This window comes from Lampetra fluviatilis, unplaced genomic scaffold (genome assembly GCF_964198595.1).
Source record: "Lampetra fluviatilis unplaced genomic scaffold, kcLamFluv1.1 SCAFFOLD_487, whole genome shotgun sequence".
NCBI lineage: Eukaryota > Metazoa > Chordata > Hyperoartia > Petromyzontiformes > Petromyzontidae > Lampetra > Lampetra fluviatilis.
In genome coordinates this window covers 1-23,234 of record NW_027621769.1, presented here as the reverse complement: position 1 = coordinate 23,234, position 23,234 = coordinate 1, and the positions used below count along the sequence as shown (strand labels likewise).

General features: G+C 53.7%; 1 protein-coding gene across 5 annotated transcripts in view; it reads left to right on the top strand.

Annotated features, from left to right (window-relative positions):
- The window catches only part of LOC144955677 (uncharacterized), a 32,990-nt gene extending 16,133 nt beyond the window's left edge, over positions 1-16,857 (top strand). For 3 of the 5 annotated variants that reach the window (XR_013641768.1, XM_078885834.1, XM_078885835.1), the window contains 2 exons: positions 15,654-15,777; positions 15,957-16,857. Coding sequence is in view for 2 of the 5 variants with exons in the window: in XM_078885834.1 (XP_078741960.1) it covers positions 15,654-15,777; positions 15,957-16,257 (425 nt within the window). In the remaining 3 variants the exon portion in view is untranslated. Of the gene's footprint in view, positions 1-2,475; positions 2,826-15,653; positions 15,778-15,956 lie in introns of those variants that run through there. The other 2 variants (XR_013641770.1, XR_013641769.1) reach the window with 1 other exon arrangement.
- Positions 16,858-23,234: the final 6,377 nt, after the last annotated feature.

Genomic DNA, 23,234 nt, shown 5'->3' with positions numbered 1-23,234 from the left:
GCAAGGCTTACAGCGCAAGGCTATCACGAAGGCGCAGTACAGCACATACAGTAGTCTGCAGTAGCTACATGTTGTGATGTTGCTTTGTGGAATGCCAATTGAGGAATTTGTCGGTCATTTGTGAATTTGGAAAATTTGAACCGTGACAGCAACACACATTGGCCTACTCTTATCAAACTAGCTTCTTTGCCCATCCTAGGACGGAAGCTGTAATATTTACGAAAAAAATTAGCAGAGTATAATTGTATCTTGTGTTAATTGAATGGCAGTGAATCTTGCACGAAATTATGTCATAAAACACTTCACTGCATTTCACTGTAGCACTGTATATAACTGACCTTCAATTTGTTCTAATTCACTGCTCTGATACTTTATTATTTTCTGCTTTCGGTTGCTGGGGTGCAAATAAATTGGATTGCAATACAGTATCTGGAAAATCACCGAGAAATGTCTATTTAACCAAAATGTAGAAGCATAAATTAGACTTATCTTAGGAATAAATATAGACCCCAAATCCAATTTGTTGCCGCGTATAATTATTTATTAGATTCATTTTAAATAAAGAAACGTGAAACTTAAAGCGAATTTGCAACAAATAATAATTCTGCTCTACCTTAATGACGGGGGTGCGGCAAGTGGAGTGACGTCACGCGCGGGACACAAACTCCCTAATTAATAATCATGAGCGGATGACGTCACTGATGTGGACCACGCCACCTATCCCCTCATTAATAATCAAGAGTGGATGATGTCATTCCACATGGAGTTCCCCCCCCTGATCAATAATCATGAGCGGATTCCGTCACTCCACATGGAGCTCCCCCCCTTCATCAATAATCATGGAATGATGACGTCACTCATGTGGACCCTGGCCCCACCCCCTCATTAATAATCATGAGCGGGTCTTTATTTTCGATTGAATATTTCAGATTAACTGCAATACACCCGTCCTTGGACGGGCTATAGCCTACTTTTATAATAATTTAGAAGCAAAAATTAGACTTACCTTTTGTTTCAAGTGCTGAAGAAATAAATAAAGACACCAAATACACTTTGTTGCTGCGTAGAAATATTGATTTGATTACATTTCAATAAAGAAACGTCAAATTTAAAGTTAATTTGCGTAAAACAAATTATTTCCAATCAACCTGCGGGAATGTAAAAATCCACCCGCTCATGATTATGAATGAGGGGGGGGGTGTCTCTTTTGCAGTGACGTCACGTACGGATTTAGCACTGCTGCGTATATTTATTTTTTACTTTCTGTAAAGAAACGTCATATTTGAAGCAACTTTGCGAAAAAAACTATCTTTCCACTCGGCCTTCCGCGTGAGTGTAAAAATCCACCCGCTCATGATTATTTTATTATTAATGACGGGGAAGGGGGTATGTGGAGTGACGTCACGTGCATTACACACATTTCTGGGCTATTATAGTAGTAATGCCATCAGCGGGAATTGTAACGTCCACTGTGAAGCGTCACTTTCATGTAAATTGCATCATCAGAATCGCTGATTTAGATCTCTGTGTCGCGAGAAGAAAGCTCAAAGTGGTCCATGGGCGACCGGGATTTTGCTTCAGTGGCCATTGGACTTTGGAATTCTCTGTCAAAGTTGGTCAGGGAGTCTAGTTCAGTTTTGGCCTTCAGGTCCCCCCTAAAAATATTTATCTTTTAAGAAAGCATCTCGAATTTTAACTTAGCCACTTCTTACCCCCCCCCCCCCCCCCATTGTAAGGCACCTTGATGTTTTATGCATGGGGTCAGTAAAAGAGAAGAAGCAGAAAGAGAAGTGTTGTGAGCTACGGTCCTGAGTGAATGTGTGTACAGGTGAGCATGTAGCTCGGTGAGTGAGCGTGTGGGTGATTTGCCACAGTGTAATGGTTAGCACACTGGATTTGCGATGATCCTAAGGTCACCAGTTTGTTTCTATGGCAGTTGAAACAACGGTGCAAGTCTCTCGAATTCCCCCCCCCTCCACTTGTGTAAGAACTCATCATTCATTCGTCGAAAATGTAAAAAAACAATTCAGGACCTGACTGTGACTCAGTGTGGATCTCCTGGAGTAAGTTTATTTTATTATTATAAAGAGTTAAAGGGGCTGTTTGATGACACGACTAGAGAGCTGGCTTGCACTGCAGGGAACTTAATATTCAACTTGGATTCCGCAACCCTCAATGGCCTTTTTAAGTTAAATTTGTGCATGTAAGACTCGCACAAACAACCATACCCAGAAACCCATAGACTCCAACAGAGACTCATACATTACTACAGACACTCAGACTCACACAGCGACCCCATACTCACAGAGACCGATAGACATGCACAGAGACCCATAGCCTCACACAGAGATCCATACACTCAAAGGCCCAAAAACTCACAGAAATCCATAGATTCGCACAGATGTCAATAGAATTTTAATTTGAATATTTATTTATACTGGATGAATCTGATGAGCTATAACGATGTTTTCACAGACGTCCAATCGGGTGGGTCAGAAAATAACAACAAAAATACAATACAAAAACATCACAGGAAAGGGAAACAAATTGTTTCGAAATATACAAATTAAACTGAACTGTTTTTATCTTACCATAGACTCATACAAACATGTTGGACTCGCACAGAGACCTTAACCACTAAACCTCGAACAATTAACACCCTCTAAACCCCTAACTATCTAAATCCATAACCATCTAAACCGCTAACCCTCTCAACCCATTTACCCTTACAACCCTAATCTTTAAACCCCTCGCCCTCTAAAAGCTTAAACTCTAAACCACCAAAACACTAACCATCTCAACCCCTAACCCTCTAAATTCCTATACCCCTAACCCTCAACCCCTTTACCAGAGGTGGGACAAAGTCATTGTTATGCAAGTCCAAGTCGAGTCGCAAGTCATCAAATTCATGACTCGAGTCTGACTCGAGTCCAAGTCACATGACTCGAGTCCACATCTCAGAGGTGGGACAAAGTCATTGTTATGCAAGTCCAAGTCGAGTCGCAAGTCATCAAATTCATGACTCGAGTCTGACTCGAGTCCAAGTCACATGACTCGAGTCCACACCTCTGCCCTTTACCCTTAAAACCCTAACCCACCAAAACCCTCACTCTCTAAACCCCTTATTCTTTTAACCCTAACCGTCTAAGCCATTAAAAACCAAAACTTCTAAACCCTCTGAATCCCTAACCCTCTAAACCTTGAAACCCTAACCTTCTAAAACCCTAAATCCTTAACATTCTAAATACCAACCAATCTAAACCACTACCCTCTAAAGAACTAACCCTCTAGACCCCTAACCCTCTGAACTCATAACCTCCTAAATCCTCAACCTCTAAAACCCTAACCCTCAAACCCCTAACGTTCTAAAACCCTAAATCTGTAACCTAATCCCAACACATTTAAACCCCAACCCTCTAAAGAACGAACCCTCTAGACACCTAACCCTTAAAACACCTATGCCCCTAAAATGCTAACCCTCTAAACACATAATCCACTACACCCGGAACCCTCTAAACCCATAAAGGTTTTTTTTGTTAGATTATGTAAATATAAACGTGTCATTAAACCAACCACCACCTGAAACAGCCAATTAGTAAAATTTGTCACATCAACAAAAAGTGCCATTTAGTGTTGGAGACTAAACCAAAAAAAAACTTTATTATGGACAATATTAGTTGTGAAAGTCTTAGTGTTAAACCCTCAACTCTCAAACCACTAAACCCTAACACTGTAAATCACTAACCCTTGAAACCCCGATACCTCTAAACCCCTAAACACATACCCTTATAACCTCAACTACTAACCATCTAAACCATTCAACATCCAACAATCGAAACACAAAAACTTCTAAACACGTAACTCTCTAAACCCCTAACCCTCTAAAACCCATAAACCTCTAAACACGTAACTCTCTAAACCCTCTAAACTCAAAACGTTCTAAACTCTAACCCTCTAAACACCAAATCCTCTGAAGGACTTTCCCCTTAAGACCCCAACCGTCTAAACACCTCACCCTATAAAACCGCAACCCATAAACCCCCAACACTCTTAACTGCCTAAACCCTTAACCATATAAACCCCAAACCGTCTAAACCCCTCAACCTGTAAAACCGTAACCCACTAAACCCCTCACCTTATAAACCCCTAATCCCCTAAATATCAAAACCTCTAGACCCATAACCTTCTAAAACTCTTCTGTGAACAGGTGTCTTTTATACAGGTGTAGAGGTGTAATTGTGTATGGGAGCGGATGGCAAACAAACACAAGGGGCGTGGTTAGGGCCGTACACATAGGAGGTGGCCACACCGACGTCCGCACCTGCATCCCCCACGGGCCCCTCCCGGGGGGGCCGCGGACTATAAGAGGGGGTGAGCCGGAGGGCTCGAGGTAGAGGTATCAGCTTTAACCAGCGAAGACGGAAGACCAGCTAGAATAGGCCCCGGAGCTCCCCTGGCTCGCTGTCCTTATAAGGGCCGACCAGGGCAAGCCGGTGGCGTGGCCCCGAGAGCCCAGACTGACGAGCAGGTCTGGGAACTCAGGGGGTCGGATCCCAGCTTGACCAGGGCTGGGACAGGTAGCCTCCCCTAGCTCCCTAGTGGAGGACTTGGGCTTAGGTTAGCGGGGCTTAGATGTTGTGTCTCCCTGTTAGCCGAGTAAGGGGACGTTACCCCTTAGGTCCTGTGTATACTCGCTAACTGTATACAAGTTGTGTTAATAAATAAGTGTGCCTCCGATCCCGTCGTCAAGCCTCCTGAGTAATTACTACATCTGGTGTCAGAAGTAAAACGTCCAAAGATGGACACACGAGGGACGACACGTACCAGGGAGTCGGAGAGGGAGGACACCGCGGCCGAATCACCACCAGAGATGGCCGAGGTCGGATCGGAGCAGCCGGGGCCGAGTACACCCGCGCCGCTACGACAGGAGGGGGGGGATGCGTCGGCCGAGGGACTTCGGCTGGCTCACTCCCGCCTGGCGGAGCTGCTCTACGCCGCGGCCGCCGTGTTGGAGGAGATCACGCGGCTGGGAGCTGGAGGGGCTGCGCGGGAAGACGGCAGCAGCCGACGCACGCCGGCATTTCCCGCCACCCCGACGCGGCTCGCGGTTAAAATTCCCGCCATCACTACAGTGCGAGCAGAGGGCGGGGCCGGCCTGCGTCAGGTGACTGCTGAGGGCCAAGCACGAGCCGTGACATCATCAACGCCGGCCAGCGCGTCAACAACGGAGCGACCGGCGATGCCATGCTCACAGCCCGCCCACACTGTAACGTCGGCTGGGAACGAGGGAGCGAGATCCGCAGCCACGGACGTCGCCTTACAACAGCGACTGCCGCCTCTCAAGGAGTTCGTGGGAGCGGCTGGAGATTGGGGTGGCTTCAAAAGGCGGTTCATCGCTCATCAAGAGATGGCGAACTGGACGGACGCCGAGGCACTATGCGCGCTGCCGGCGATGCTGGACGACGACGCCCTGGCTACCCTCACCTCGGCGCCTAAGGAAAAGCGCGCCACGCTGCACCTGGCGCTGCAGCTGCTGTCAGCCGTCTATGGGCCGCCTTCGGACTGCAGGCAGCTGTTCCACGATCGGCATCGGGGCGCCAACGAATCGCCCCTGGCCTTCCGAACGGCTCTCCTGGCCCTGGCAAAGGCAGCTTTCCCGCGGATGGACGAGGAGGGAGTGGACGCCATGGTGGCTGAAAAGCTGCTGCTACTCGCCGATGAGCTGGACATCGCCGTCTTGGCTCAAGACGACGGAGAGATGTCGTCCCTGCTGGTCGCGCGCCACATCCACGGGGGCTTGCGGTCCCTGCGTCGCAAGGCTGCCAAGGGGGTGGCCGGCCATGCCATGGCGGCCACCGCCCTCCCATCAGAGGAGGTCTGCGGGGTGGAGCGGCGGGGGGAATGGAGATCGGCGGCACCGCAGGCTCGGAATGGACCGAGCCGCCAGGAGCAGCCCAGGCCATCTGGGGCGCTCACACGTTGCTACAACTGTGGCCTGCAAGGCCACGTTGCGTCAGGATGCCGGGCTCCCCGTCAGCGCGGAGCGACACCTCGTCAGGACGCCACGCCGTCTCCACCCAAGCTCCAGCAGAGAAATACGGCGAGTCGTGGCACCTCACACGTTTGGCCCATGCACACATCCGACACACACTCACGCGCTCAACTGAACAGGGTTCGAAAATCGCCGCCCATCGCGCGCGATTGTTCTGAAATGCGGCGAGCGCTCCAACCGGGTCAGTGGTCGGAGCTCGCCCATCGTGTCGTTGCTGCGTCGGCGGGATCATCGGTTGTGGTCGGTCATATTGATGGGGTAGAGGTGCGGATTTTAATTGACACAGGGGCATCGGCGACCATTATATCTGATTTGATTTATAACATCCTTCCCGTTCAAAGTCGTCCCTTGCTCCCTGTTGACGTGCCATGCTATGCTGCTAACGGGGGCTCGCTGGGCATTATTGGGCAAATCCGCGCCAAAATTTGCATTGGAGACATTAAATTATCCGGGCCTGTTTTGGTTTCCTCCTCACTCGCGGTTCCGTGCCTGTTGGGGACGGATTTCTTGGCCAAAATGCCCATCCGTATCTTGATTGACCAGGGGTGCATCGAGCTCCCATCGGGCCGACGTGTTACATTTTTGTCTTCCCCCACCACGGAGCGTCGGGCGTTTGCCACCGTGCAGGCGCTCGTGACAAAAACTGTGCGCGTACCCCCGGGGGCTCAGATGCTCGTCCCTCTTAGGTTGCGTCGGCCGTTTGCTAAAGGGGTTGCGGATCGGGGGGTCTTGTTGGGACCATCTCGGGCCGGGGTCAATGGACCCGATTTGCTAGCGGCTCAGACCATGGTGAAAGGGGATGGGGACCCCTTCATTGCAGTCCTTAATGTAGGATCGCGAACGGCCGTGGTTCCTCAAGGGACCGTGCTTGCACACGCAACGCCGGCGCCCTATGAGGAACCACTCGTGGGTCAGGTAACCACCGATCCTCCGTCGCGACCGCATTCGGACTGTGATGACGGATGGCTGGATGCACTTTGCGCGGGATCTGTGGATCTGTCCGACACGCAGCGTGCGCAGCTGCGAGTTCTCCTGAAAGAATTTGACGACGTTTTTAGTAAACACAAATTTGATATTGGTTGTACTAAATTGCTGCGACACCATATTGACACGGGTGACAGCGCGCCAATCCGCCAGAATCCCTTTCGGCTCAGTCCCCCCGAAAAGGATCATGTCAAATCGGCTGTTGATGACATGCTAGCCGCCGATATCATTTCCCCTTCCAACAGCCCGTGGGGCGCACCGATCGTTTTGGTGAAAAAACACGACGGCTCACTGCGGTTTTGTGTCGACTTTCGGCGATTGAACAAAATTTCTGTGGCAGATGCGTACCCGCTTCCTCGAATGGATGAGTCGCTCGATGCCTTGGCGGGGGCGCGATTCTTTTCCACCCTCGATTTACTATCTGGATTCTGGCAGCTTCCTCTGGATGACGAATCAAAACCTAAAACTGCTTTTCGGACACCGCAAGGTCTCTTCCAATTTAACCGCTTGCCGATGGGCTTACATTCTGCGCCGGCAACTTTTCAGCGGTTAATGGAACTGGTCTTGGCAGGCTTGCAATGGGATTCGTGTTTAATTTACTTGGACGATGTCATCGTCTTTAGCAAATCCTTCGAGGAACACCTCCAGAGGCTGCGTGCTGTTTTTCTCAAAATGCGGGCTGCCAATTTAAAATTTAAACCGCAGAAGTGCCATTTGCTCCGCGAATCGGTGCGGTATTTGGGTCACATTGTTGGGCGCTCGGGGATATCCACTGATCCCGCCAAAACAGAATGCGTCAGCTCCTGGCCGACTCCCACCTCGGTGGGAGAGGTCAGGAGTTTCATTGGGTTCACGTCGTACTATCGACGGTTTGTGGCTGACTTCGCTACGATCGCGAAACCATTGCATGCCTTGACGTCCAAGGGAGTCAGGTTTCATTGGGGGCTGGAGGAGGAGGCTGCTTTTCACGCCCTCCGGAATGCCCTGGTGGGGGCTCCGCCGTTGAATTACCCCGACTTCTCACAACCCTTCTTGCTCGATACAGATGCAAGTAACACGGGCATCGGGGGCGTGCTGTCCCAACTCATTGGGGGCGTAGAGCATGTGGTGGCTTACGGTAGTCGGGTACTGTCTCCAGCGGAACAACGGTACTGCGTTACCCGTCGGGAATTATTGGCAATTGTTTATTTCATTCAGCAGTACCGCCCATATCTGTACGGTCGGCGTTTCACCGTCCGTACAGATCATGCGGCCCTACAGTACGCTCTGCGGGTTCAACAACCATCGGGCCAGTTGTCTCGATGGTTGGAGATTCTCCAGGACTACGACTTTGTCACCACATATCGTAAGGGCGTCCGCCACACGAACGCTGACGCCCTGTCACGGTTGCCACCCACTTCGGAGTGCGCTTGCCTCCTGGGTTCGGGGCGTTGTAGGCCCCCGAACGTCACCACCGATTCGGTCCTCGTGGCCGCCGCCGATGCGCCTTTGGCTTCGGGTCCTATCGAGCAAGAAGGGAGGGATTCGTTGCTGGGGTTGTCGGTCGCGGAATGGGGACGCCTCCAAATGGAGGACACCTCCCTCCTCGCTCTGCGCCGTCGCGCAGGGGGGGTTGGGCAGGGGGTGGCGAACATTGACTCGTGGGGGTTGTTCCAGGGTCTTTTAATGCACTGGGACGGAAAAACCCGCCGCCAGCAGCTCGTGGTGCCTGCAGCATTGAGGGGTAAGGTGGTATGGGCTGTTCATGAGCGGCTTCTGCACTTGGGGGTTCACAAGACCTTTGCCACGCTCCAGCTCGATTTCTTCTGGCCAGGCATGGCAAAGGACGTGGGGGATCTCCTGGGGTCGTGCACGCAATGCGCGCAGCGAAAGCCACCAGCTAGGGGGTCCAACCCTCCGCTGCAGTCCATAAAGGTTTCCCGGGTTAACGAGCTCGTTGCGCTAGACATACTCGGCCCATTTCCCGCTACACCCAGGGGGAATAGGTATTTATTGACAGGGGTCGAATACTTCACGAGATGGCCTATGGCCTGGCCCCTGGCCAACCAGTCGGCAGCAGCCATCGCGGAGGCCTTTGTCCAGGGCTATGTCCTCGACAAAGGTGCTCCGGAACGGCTGCTTACTGACCAGGGTAAGAATTTTTCGGGAAAACTCCTCCGCGAGGTGTGCGACCTCTTGGGTACGGAAAAAATTCGGACCTCCCCGTATCACCCTCAAACTGACGGGATGGTGGAACGGCTACATCGGACCATCACGTCTATGCTGTCCCAACAGGTGTCCGAATCCCAGACAGATTGGGACCTTCGCATAGCCGGTGTGTTGCAGGCCTACAGGATGGCTCCCCATGCGGCCACCGGATTTTCCCCTTTCTTTTTAATGTATGGCCGCGAGGCTAACCCCCCTGTGACGACCCAGCTGAAGCTCTCGGCGCCTCAGGCGAAGTCTACCTTGTCCGAACACGTTAAATTTAACATCAGCAAATTGTCTGAGGCGCGGGAAGCGGCCGTGCAAAATTCTGAACTCCGCCAGAAGGCGAACGAGAGGCTTCGGCTGGGGCGGGTACATGTGTTCAAATGGAAACCAGGGGACAGGGCATGGTTGCACTGTCCCCAGGTGCCACTGGCAACCTCGTCAAAGTTGGTACGGCCGTGGCGGGGGCCAGTGGAGGTCGTACAGGTCTTACGGCCGCAATGTGTTCGCGTCAAATGGGGGAGGCGTCGGTGGTACGTGCACCCCTCAAGGTTGAAACCGTTCATTGCGCCGGCCCGTGGTTCACACACACACACGCATGGCCAAACGTGTGAGGGGTCCGCCGACTCCCCGACGTCGCTGCTCTCGCCTAACATGACGTCAACTGTTCCATCTCCAGGTGCAACAGGAGTGACGGGTCCACGCCCGCCAACCCCTCCCGGAGGGGTCGGGGGTCACTCGGCAGCGACGCCAGACTCTCTTGCACCCGGACCGTCACCAACCACCACTGAGCGTGCCGGGTCGAGCCCTTGTGACGGGCCCGCCGCGAGAACGCGCGCCAAAACGCGCAGACTATTGTGAGGTCGGCCGTTGGGGGGCCCTTGCGGACAGTGGGGGAGGGACATCCGGAGCGCGTGTATATATGTTGGGTTTGCGGAATGGGGTATTTATTCGGGAGGGTGCGCCGGGTTATTTTTTTCTCTTTCTTCTTCTACCTGTTCCTGTTGTTGTTGTTGTTATGACTGTTATCGTTCTTGTTAAATTTACGCGAGGCACACACGGTTTTGGGGAGGCATGCACCTTTATTCTGGTTTTGTTGCAGCCGGGGACGGCTGCGAGCTGTACAGGGGGGGGTGATGTAGAGGTGTAATTGTGTATGGGAGCGGATGGCAAACAAACACAAGGGGCGTGGTTAGGGCCGTACACATAGGAGGTGGCCACACCGACGTCCGCACCTGCATCCCCCACGGGCCCCTCCCGGGGGGGCCGCGGACTATAAGAGGGGGTGAGCCGGAGGGCTCGAGGTAGAGGTATCAGCTTTAACCAGCGAAGACGGAAGACCAGCTAGAATAGGCCCCGGAGCTCCCCTGGCTCGCTGTCCTTATAAGGGCCGACCAGGGCAAGCCGGTGGCGTGGCCCCGAGAGCCCAGACTGACGAGCAGGTCTGGGAACTCAGGGGGTCGGATCCCAGCTTGACCAGGGCTGGGACAGGTAGCCTCCCCTAGCTCCCTAGTGGAGGACTTGGGCTTAGGTTAGCGGGGCTTAGATGTTGTGTCTCCCTGTTAGCCGAGTAAGGGGACGTTACCCCTTAGGTCCTGTGTATACTCGCTAACTGTATACAAGTTGTGTTAATAAATAAGTGTGCCTCCGATCCCGTCGTCAAGCCTCCTGAGTAATTACTACACAGGTAACAAGCCGAGATTAGGAGCACTCCCTTTAAGAGTGTGCTCCTAATCTCAGCTCGTTACCTGTATAAAAGACACCTGGGAGCCAGAAATTTTTCTGATTGAGAGGGGGTCAAATACTTATTTCCCTCATTAAAATGCAAATCAAGTTATAACATTTTTGACGTGCGTTTTTCTGGATTTTGTTGTTATTCTGTCTTTCACTGTTCAAATAAACCTACCATTATAATTATAGACTGATCATTTCTTTGTCAGTGGGCAAACGTACAAAATCAGCAGGGGATCAAATACTTTTTTCCCTCACTGTAAACCCAAAACCCTATAAACTCCTAACCCTCTAAACCCCTTTACCCTCTAAACTCCTTTACCCTTAAACCCCTTTACCCTGAAAACCCTAACCCTCTAAACCCTATACCCCAAATAGCTTAATCCTCTAAACACCTAACCCTCTAAACCCCAACCCTCTAAACCCCTAACTCTCGAATCCCCTCAACCCCTAAACCCTATAACCCTCGAAATCCCTAAACCTCTAAACCCCTTATCCCTGAAATAACCCAAAACCTCTAAACCCTTAACTTTATAAATCCCTAACCCTCTAAACCCCTAACCCTTTGTGTGGAATGTGGTGGGGGTGGGATCATGGGGTGGGTGGGTGCAGGGTGTATGTGGTGTGCGTTGGGTGGTGGGTATCACAGGGGGGTGAATGGGTGCAGGGTGTGTGTGGTGGGTATGGTGATAGTGGTCATGGTTCACAACGATCCGTGACCACCACCACCACCTCTACTGTGTGGTGGACCGGCCACCACACAGCAGCACGCGTCGGAGGAGTGAACGGATGGTTCCCCCTATGCGGGCCAGACTCCCTCGCTTCCTCTTCTCCTCCTGCATCACCATCACCTGATCCTCTTTCCTTGTCATCTCCTTCTCCACCATCTTCTCCACCAATGTCTCCTCCACCTGCACCACCATCTCCTGCTCCTTCGTCCATACCTCCTCTGTCTCCCCCCTCATCTCTTCTTCCTGCACCACCAGCTCCTCCACCAGGGTCTTCACCTCCAGCACCACCAGCTCCTCCACCAGGGTCTCCTCCTCCTGCACCAACAGCTCCTCCACCAGGGTCTCCTCCTCCTGCACCAACAGCTCCTCCACCAGGGTCTCCTCCTCCTGCACCACCAGCTCCTCCACCAGGGTCTCCTCCTCCTGCACCAACAGCTCCTCCACCAGGGTCTCCTCCTCCTGCACCACCAGCTCCTCTACCAGGGTCTCCTCCTCCTGCACCAACAGCTCCTCCACCAGGGTCTCCTCCTCCTGCACCAACAGCTCCTCCACCAGAGTGTCCTCCTCCTGCACCAACAGCTCCTCCACCAGGGTATCCTCCTCTTGCACCAACAGCTCCTCCACCAGGGTCTCCTCCTCCTGCACCAACAGCTCCTCCACCAGGGTCTCCTCCTCCTGCACCAACAGCTCCTCCACCAGGGTCTCCTCCTCCTGCACCACCAGCTCCTCCACCAGGGTCTCCTCCTCCTGCACCACCAGCTCCTCCACCAGGGTATCCTCCTCCTGCACCACCAGCTCCTCCACCAGGGTCTCCTCCTCCTGCACCAACAGTTCCTCCACCAGGGTCTCCTCCTCCTGCACCAACAGCTCCTCCACCAGGGTCTCCTCCTCCTGCACCACCAGCTCCTCCACCAGGGTCTCCTCCTCCTGCACCAACAGCTCCTCCACCAGGGTCTCCTCCTCCTGCACCAACAGCTCTTCCATCAGGGTCTCCTCCTTCTGCACCACCAGCTCCTCTACCAGGGTCTCCTCTTCCTGCACCAACAGCTCCTCCACCAGGGTCTCCTCCTCCTGCACCAACAGCTCCTCCACCAGGGTCTCCTCTTCCTGCACCACCAGCTCCTCAACCAGGGTCTCCTCCTCCTGCACCACCAGCTCCTCCACCAGGGTCTCCTCCTCCTGCACCACCAGCTCCTCCACCAGGGTCTCCTCCTCCTGCACCAACAGCTCCTCCACCAGGGTCTCCTCCTCCTGCACCAACAGCTCCTCCACCAGGGTCTCCTCCTCCTGCACCACCAGCTCCTCCACCAGGGTCTCCTCCTCCTGCACCACCAGCTCCTCCACCAGGGTCTCCTCCTCCTGCACCACCAGCTCCTCCACCAGGGTCTCCTCCTCCTGCACCACCAGCTCCTCCACCGGAGTCTCCTCTTCCTCCACAACAACCGTCAGCCATTTAGAGGCCTGGGCGAGCGCGGAGGATGGGGGCAGCGCCGGCTCCGCTCTGTTAAGAGATGCGCACAACACCGTTCCAACTTCCTGCTACAGCAGAGATCGCACTCCCCCCCCCCCCACCATCGTGCGGAGATAGATTAACCAGGTTAATAACGATGCTGCAGTAACAAAGCATACCTTTGCCCATCGTGGGTCTGGTTACAAAATGTGCATTAGTCTTGCGATATCACACTGGATGAAAGGCTACATGGCAAAGATATGGCTGCTTCATTATTTGTCCTCACCCAGAAACCAATTATAAAAATACATCCGTATATAACCGAATGTACACGTGGGGTTTGAACTGTACATGTGTTCGTTTGCAGGCGGCAGGGCTGGAACTCACAGAGGGACCTGGGTTTGATGCCCAAACTTGGGCCACTTTCTCCGTGTGGAATGTGGAGTATGTTCTACCCCCCCCCCCCCCGTTTTATCCTGCATTGGTTTCCAAAATCAGAATAAATTATTTAGACTGGATGAAGAAGAATCCAATAAGCTATGAAGCTCTTCTTTCACAGATATGCAGTCGAGGCACAGGGTCAGCAAGTTACAACAACAAACAAAAGAAAATGAGTGCAAAGTGTAAAAATGTAAGCAAGTCACAAAATAACTGAGCATATAAGCACAAAGTACGTAAAATCCTGCCAGTTTTTCAACACTAAATACAAATTTAGGGGTTGTTACGGGAAGAAAGGCGGACAAACACAAGGGTGTTTGGACCCACACACGGGTGTCTACATCCACGTCCGCATCGGTTAACCCTGGGGGGGCATGGGGGCGTTGTGATCCCCCATAGCCCCACCCCTCGGAGAGGATTCTTATAAAAGGCGGGGAGCCAGAGAGCTCGGGTCCAGTGTGTGAGAAGCTTACCAGGGAAGACTGAAGACCGGCAGAATAGGCCCTGGAACACCCCTGGCTCGCTGTCCTTGTCAGGGCCGAGCAGGGCAAGCCAGTGGCGCGGCCCCAAGAGCTCCAGGACCGCTGCTCTTGTAAGAGCACGGCCTGGTTAGCTGGGTGCCGGGATCCGTGCTTGACCAGGGCCGGATCAGATAGCCTCCCCTAGCACTCATAGCGGAGGACTGGGAATAGGAGAAGTCAGGGGATAGTGCTAGGGGTGTTTCCCATTGAGTACGGGTGAAGGGGCCGTTACCCCTTCAAGTAATGTTACCGCCTTTTGGTTAAATAAAAGAGTGTGCCTCAACTACGTCGTCTGTCTCCCTGAGAACTCACTACACTTGTATAAGTGTAGTGTATCGTGTAGTGTATCGTGTAGTGTATCGTGTCGTGTATAGTGTAGTGTGTAGGTTAAACGTTGAGTTTTATAAGGGCACCACGGGGTGACCAGCCCCTCCCCACCCAGCCCCACCCCTCCCACCCCCCACCCAGCCCCACCCTCCCCACCCAGCCCCTCCCCTCCTCCCCCAGCCCCTCCCCACCCTCCCCTCCCTCAGCCCCTCCCCACCCTCCCATCTCCACCCAGCCCCACCCCTCCCACCCCCACCCTCCCCTCCCCATATGCACGACAGACAAATAATCCCTGGTGGGCAGTGTGGAACCTGTTGTTCCTACCGGTATAACAGTGGGAAATATCTGAACCGGTCCTGGGCCTCCCCTTGATCGACTCAACCTCAAATGAGTACCTGATACAGTGTGTACACATCACCACGAGGGAGACAAATGCGTGGTGTTGGCTACCCACTCCCCTGTGTACTGTGCCCGTCCTCTGTAGGTCCTCACTAACACCACTTGCCTCAAAAATCTGTTAAGGCTATGAGGGGGATCTTTGTCTTTGTACAGTGGCATTGGCTACGTATAAACTGATACTTTGAACGGAGTTTATAATACAGCATGGCCTATGTGTAACGCATCATATACCGTGAACACAGCACCATGAAAGTGTGTGCTGTATAATACAGAGTATGTGTAAAGGAGCATAGCCTGTGCACGTACTGCAGCGTTACTTTGAACTGAAACGTGGCATGGCCGTTATGTGTAGAACAGCATTTCTTGTGTATATGTAGTGGGTTTCCACAGAGACTGGAGACGTTGCTTAGAGGCAACACGGTTTATTTAAATCTTATAACAGAAGCCCCTTTTACTCCCACTACTTGGGGAGGTATGGCCTCCGGGCTAACGTGCCCTATCACTGGGGCTACGGGCTCTGAGTCCTCCGACTAAGGGTGGCCTAGGGGAGGCTATGCTGACCCGACCCAGCCAAGGTGCGGGTTTCGACCACTGGTCCGTGCTCGGCCCCGGCCCATAAAAGGACGTCGGGTCCCAGGGTCCCAGGGTCCCAGGGTCCCAGGGTCCCAGGGTCCCAGGGTCCCAGGGTCCCAGGGTCCCAGGGTTCTAGCCTAGCCGGTCTTCAGTCTTCGTCTTCAGAGCACTGCCTCGGGCCATCCTGGGGTCCGTCTTTTATACCCACCTCGGGGACTCTCCACCCCCGGTACCGCCCCCTTTCTGGAACCTTCCAGGTGGCTCTGGAATAACCCCCCAACCCCTCACCTGGGGTCGGGGGGCAACTCGGCCTCACAACGGTCCCGGTTCTCTCTCTAACTCAGGGTGGCACCCCCTGTCGACTCGTGCCCGCAACTACAGGTAAGCATACAGTGTGGTGTGTGCTTTGCATTTCCGACGCTACATATACAGCAAGAAATACTCTACATAGAGAGAGCATTGCATCTGCGTGTGTGTACTGCATGACACACGGTGTACGGTGTGTAATGCACAGTGATGGGCTGCTGATGCTGCACCTGTTGACGTTGATGTCGGGGCAGGCAGAGTCCTCGCTCCGGGTCCCGGTGGCGTTGCTCCGGGGGAACGTGCAGAAGAAGGCGTTGGCCAGGAGGCAGGCGGCCTGCTCCTGAGACATCGTCAGCATCAAGCCGGTGTCCCGGCGGAGCAGCGGCAGGGGCTGGGGACACGTGCGGTGCACAGGGCGCAGCGACGTCACACGCGGCAACGGGTGGCACGGGGTTGCAGAGGAGCAACGGCGCAATGGTAACACCGATGCAGAGCACTGAGCCTGCAGCACTGGGATGCTGGGGTCTGGATCAAGGAGTTCTGAAATGCACGTAAACCAGATGATTGTTGTACACGTGAGGTTAATGGTGCAGCCCTGCAATTACTTGCTCATGCAACTGCTGGTGAAAGAACCCCCACTAGAGGGAGGTCTAGAGTGCCGATCCGGTGGGTATGTTTTGGCCAACTTTTCCACACTGACCATTCGTCTTGAAAGAGGTGGGAGTACTCGCCATTTAGCCCACTGCACGCGACCCACCGATGGACTGTGGGTGGACAAAACAGGGAATTGTAAGAACCCTGGTCAATGTTTTCAAGGCCAGGCTGGGAGATCGAACCGCGACATTTGAAGTCAATCGTGACAACCATCCCACAGTCATGGCAGCAGCCCTTTTGCAGAAATAAAATAAAATATTGGAGAGGGCTTCACACAAGAAACAAGAAGATTTTGTGGTTTGTACGTGGCTCTCCAATGAGTACAGAGAGGGTACCACAAGTAGCGGTGCATACTCGGGCGCAAGGAAATAGAAGCAGAGACAAAGAATGAGATAGATCGATGCAATAAAGAATTGGCAGTGGTGCACCAAGCACGACCCCTTGCTGAGCGCTGAAGCAGCAGCCCCCCCCCATCCCCGGACCCCTCCCCCCACCCCCCACCCTCCCCCCCACCCCCCACCCTCCCCCCATCCCCCACCCTCCCCCCACCCTCCACTTCTCACCCTGACGCCACACAACCCGTGGGTAGGCGATGCCCTCTGGTGGACAAGGCGCGGTACAGGCGGCAGCACGAGACGCCAGCAGTGTTGCGCTGCCAGGGTTACTCACCCGAACACCTCCATACACTTACACACACCTACACACACCTCTATACACCTCTATACACTCACACACACCTACACACTTACAAAGACAAAGATCCCCGTATAGCCTTAACAGACTGTAGGGGCAAGTGCTGTTAGCAAGCACCTATGAACTACGCAGTCGAAATAGATGTTAAATAATGTGGGAGCCTGAGGACATCCGTGTCATACCCCAAGGTGTACAGGGGAAGGCTCTGATTCCCGGCCACGTAGTTTTACCCGGGCCCGCTCACCATCATGAAGGTCCTTAATGATCGTGAGCAGAGGGTCAGGGACTCCGAAAGCACGAAGAACAACCCAGAGCCCATGCCTACTGATGGTATCATAGGCCTTGACCAGGTCAATAAAGCAGAGATGAAGGTCTTGTTGGAATTCCCTATACCTCTGCTGTAGCAGACGGACAGAAAATATGGCATCTGTACAGGACCGCCCTTTCCTGAAACCGCATTGGGGTTCTGCAAGCCTCTCCTCAGCGTGCCTAGCAAGGCGATGTTGAATAATCCTTGCCAGGACCTTTCCCGGCACACTTAGGAGTGAGATGCCTCTGTAGTTGTTACAGTCTGTGCGGTCCCCCTTCTTAAAGAGGGGGACCACCAGGGCATCCTTCCAATCCTGTGGTACCCGTCCAGCGGTCCAGACTGTTGTTATGATGTCATATAGGGCAGTCTATGCACAAGCGCCACCCTCCCTCAGCATTTCGCTTGGGAGATCATCTCTGCCCTGTGCCTTTCCTGGTCTCAGACTCCGGATCGCCTTCAGTACTTCCTCAATAGATGGCACCTCAGCCAGCCACTCACAGGGGGTGACCTCCTCCAATATTTGAGGCACCGCAGCCACAGCAGGGTTATCCCCACTTTGTGCCATGATGTTTTCCTGGCTGAGAGATTTTCCCTCCCCCAGGACCTCACACACACCTATATACACTTACACACACACACCTCTATACACTTACACACACATACACACACCTCTACACACCTACATACACACCTCTATACACTTACACACACACATACACACACCTATATACACTTACACACACCTCTACACACCTACACACACCTACACACACACCTCTATACACTTACACACACCTACACACAAGTACCTCTATACACCTACACACCTACACAGACACCTCTATACACTCACACACACCTACACACACACACTTCTATACACTCACACACACCTACACACACACCTCTAGACACTTACACACACCTATACACACACCTCTATACACACCTGTATACACTCACACACACCTACACACACCTCTATACACTCACACACACCTACACACACCTCTATACACTCACACACACTGACACACACCTCTATACACTTACACACACCTACACACACACCTCTACACACCTACACACACCTATACACACCTATACACACACCTCTATATACTTACACACACCTACACACACACCTCTATACACTTACACCTACACACACCTCTATACACCTAAACACCTACACACACCTCTATACACCTAAACACCTACACACAAACCTCTATACACCTAAACACCTACACACACACACCTCTATACACGTACACACACCTACACACACACCTCTATACACTTACTACACACACACCTCTATACACTTTCACACACACCTCTATACACTTAAACACACACCTCTCTACACCTAAACACCCACACACACACCTCTATACCCTTACTCACACCTACACACACACCTCTATACACGTACACACACCTACACACACCTCTATACACTTACACACACACCTCTATACACCTAAACACCTACACACACACCTCTATACACGTACACACACCTACACACACGCCTCTATACACTTACACACACACACCTCTATACACCTAAACACCTACACACACCTCTATACACGTACACACACCTACACGCAGGAGGAGGTAGTAGTGCAGGAACGAAAGAGCCTGGCTCGTGTGGCGAACGCGATCCGTGCGCTCCTCCGCAGCATGATGCTGTTTTGTTGCGACCGGTCGACCGCACAGTTGGGGTGATGGAGGTGGTGCGGTGCTTACCATGACCGCTATCACCACATGCACCACACCATCTACCCACCCACCCCGTGATACACACCACTCACACCACACACACCACTCACACCACACACACCACACACACCACACACACCACACCACAAACACCACTCACACCACACACACCACAAACACCCACACACACCACTCACACCACACACACGACAAACACCACACACACACACCACTCACACCACACACACCACAAACACCACACACACCCCACTCAAACCACACACACACCACACACACCACAAACACCATACACACCACACACACCACAAACACCACACACACCACTCACACCACCACACACACTCACACACACCACACACACCACTCACACACACACACACCACTCACACCACACACACCACACACACCATATACACCATATACACCACACACACCACACACACCACTCACACCACACACAACCACACAAACCACACACACCACTCACACCACACACACCACACACACCGCACACCACCGCACACACCACACACACACCACACACACCACTCACACCACACACACCACACACACCACTCACACCACACACACCACACGGTTCCCCGGAAAGACGGTGCCACTGGGACCGCAGCCGGGGAAGGAAACTGAGCAGCAGATGCCAGGACTGGACTGGACAATGACTGCTGCCAACAGACTAACTCTGTTCAGAGATAGGATCAATCCAATGAGTATTACTTATCATTGTTGTTTTTATTATTAACGTCATGACATGAACCTATGAGGAAACAATGTAACTTTGCATTGCTTGTGAGTGCTGCCAGGGTTTGTTAAATGTGCCTTGGCTCGTGTGCAGTGTCCCGGCTGTGTGGTGCGGCGGTACAATGACAACGATGTCATGAGAGAAGTTTCCGGCAATGGCCCTTCTTCAGAACGTGTACAGGCAGTGGTGGGAAAAGATAATCAAGGCGATTCGTCTGACACATCCGCCCCCTAACTGCCCCACTGCCCCTCTGCCAAGCTGCTCCGCTGTCCTGCTGCCCCAATGCCCTCTGCCCCACTGCCCCTCTGCCCCACTGCCCCTCTGCCCCACTGCCTCAATGCCCCTATGCTCCGCTGCTCCACTGCGCTGGTGCTACTCTGCCCCTAATGCCCCGCTGTTTCCATTGCCCCACTTTCCCACTGCCATCACATCCATCACGAAGCAGCGAGACGTCCACACCACCTCATTAAATATTACCCCTGATGTACACGCAGAGAGAGAGAGACCCTCGTTAAACATTAAATACTGGAGGGGGCTGCTGTGATGCAATGGCTCGTAAAATTAACTGGCAATAGAGAGATTGCTGGTTCCACCTTCTGGCACAGCAGTTGAAACAAATGGTCGAGTACTAATAGGGGTTTCCCATTTTTTCTGGCAACAAAACTGACACCTTTTGCAAGGCATCATGTTTACATTAACCACAATACTTGCAGTCAAATGTTGCCAGAAAAAAGGGGGAAAATCCCTATTAGTATATTTTGGTACTGGCAAAGGAGGTCCCAAAATGGTCGAGTATCTTAAGTTCCCCTGCCTCTGTCCGCCAAACAGTACAACTGGGTACACCAAAATCGAGTGGCAAGTTGGGTGGGTAGGTGCTGGATGAATGAGTGCATCGGTGTGTGGGTAATTGGATGAGTTGGTACCTGGGTAAGTGGATGGTAGGTGGTTGAATGGGTGGATGGGTAATTGAATGAGTGGGTCGGTGTGTGAATGAGTGGGTGGCTGGGGGTGTGGTAGGTGGATAGATGAGTGGGGTAATTCAGTGTGTAGATTGGTGGATGTGTGAATGTGTTAATGAGTAAGTTGGTGGTTGGTGAATGATTAGGTGGGTGGATGAGTGAGTGGGCGGGTCAGTGAGTTAGTTTAAATGAATGAGTGGTTGAATGGGTAATTAAATGAATGGGGAGGTGGATACATGATTTGGTGCTTGGGTGGGTCAGTGGGGAATTGAGCGAGCGGGGAATGAAAACGTGGGGTGAGTGGATTTTTGAATGAGTGATTGGGTGAGTTCATGAGTCTGTGTGTGAGGGGGATAATTGAGTGGTTGGATGAGTGAATGGGTAAATTAGTGGATATTTGAGTGAGTGGTTGGATGGGTGAGTAGGTAAATGAGTGGTGCGTGCGTGGGAGGGTGGGTGAGTGGATGGGTGAGTTAGTAAGTGGGCGAGTGGGTGGTGATGAGTGGGTGGGGTGAGTTAGTAGGTGGGTAAGTTAGTAGGTGGGTGAATGGATGGGTGAGTGGGTGGGTGAGCAGGTGAATGAGTCGGTGAATCATTGAATTAGTGGGTGAGTAGGTGACCGAGTTAATACTTGAGTGGGTGAGTGGGTGAGTGGGTGGAGTGAGTAGTTGAGTGGGTAATTGAACTAGTGGGTGAATACGTACGTGGGTAATTGGGTATTTGAATGATTGAGTGATTGGGTGATTGGGTGAGTGGGTGAGTGGTGGGTGGGTGAGAGTGGGGGTGGGTGGGTGAGAGTGGGGGTGGGTGGGTGGGTGAGAGTGGGGGTGGGGTGGGGTTGGGTGGGTGGGTGAGAGTGGGGGTGGGTGGGTGGGTGGGTGAGAGTGGGGGTGGGTGGGTGGGTGGTGGTGGGTGAGAGTGGGGGTGGGTGGGTGGGGTGAGAGTGGGGGTGGGTGGGTGGTGAGAGTGGGGGGGTGGAGTGGGAGAGTGAGAGTGGTGGGTGGAGTGGGAGAGTGAGAGTGGGGGGTGGAGGTGGGGAGAGTGAGAGTGGGGGGTGGAGTGGGAGAGTGAGAGTGGGGGTGGAGTGGGAGAGTGAGAGTGGGGGTGGAGTGGGAGAGTGAGAGTGGGGGGTGGAGTGGGAGAGTGAGAGTGGGGGGTGGAGTGGGAGAGTGAGAGTGGGGGAGTGGGAGGTGGGGGGGTGGAGTGGGAGAGTGAGAGTGGGGGGTGGAGTGGGAGAGTGAGAGTGGGGGGTGGAGTGGGAGAGTGAGAGTGGGGGGTGGAGTGGGAGAGTGAGAGTGGGGGGGTGGAGTGGGAGAGTGAGAGTGGGGTGGTGGAGTGGGAGAGTGAGAGTGGGGGGTGAGTGGGAGAGTGAGAGTGGGGGGGTGGAGTGGAGAGTGAGAGTGGGGGGTGGAGTGGGAGAGTGAGAGTGGGGGGTGGAGTGGGAGAGAGTGAGAGTGGGGGGTGGAGTGGGAGAGTGAGAGTGGGGGGTGGAGTGGGAGAGTGAGAGTGGGGGGGTGGAGTGGGAGAGTGAGAGTGGGGGGTGGAGTGGGGAGTGAGAGTGGGGGTGGAGTGGGAGAGTGAGAGGGGGGGGTGGAGTGGGAGAGTGAGAGTGGGGGGTGGAGTGGGAGAGTGAGAGTGGGGGGTGGAGTGGGAGAGTGAGAGTGGGGGGTGGAGTGGGAGAGTGAGAGTGGGGGGGTGGAGTGGGAGAGTGAGAGTGGGGGGTGAGTGGGAGGTGGAGAGTGGGTGGTGGAGTGGGTGAGTGAGAGTGGGGGGTGGAGTGGGAGGTGAGAGTGGGGTGGTGGAGTGTGTGTGGGGGGTGGTGTGGAGTGGTGTGTGGGGGTGGTGAGGTGATGAGTGGGGGGGTGGGTGAGTGTGAGTGGGGGTGGAGTGGGAGAGTGAGAGTGGGGGGGTGGAGTGGGAGAGTGAGAGTGGGGGGTGGAGTGGGAGAGTGAGAGTGGGGTGGAGTGGGAGTGAGTGGGGGGTGGAGTGGGAGAGTGAGAGTGGGGGTGGGGTGGGAGTGTGAGTGGGGGGTGGTGGGTGAGTGTGGGGGGTGGGTGGGAGGTGGGGGGTGGTGTGGGGTGGAGTGGGGGTGGGTGGAGAGTGAGAGTGGGGGGGTGGAGTGGGGTGGGGGGGGGGGTGGGGTGTGTGTGTGGGGGGTGGGTGGGTGAGTGAGAGTGGGGGGTGGAGTGGGAGAGTGAGAGTGGGGGTGGAGTGGGTGTGTGAGGTGGGGGGGGGTGGGAGAGTGGGGGGGGGTTGAGTGGGTGTGGTGTGAGTGGGGGGTGAGTGGGAGTGTGAGAGTGGGGGGGTGGAGTGGGAGTGGGGGGGTGGGAGTGAGAGTGGGGGGTGGACGTGGGAGAGTGAGAGTGGGGGGTGGAGTGGGAGAGTGAGAGTGGGGGGTGGAGTT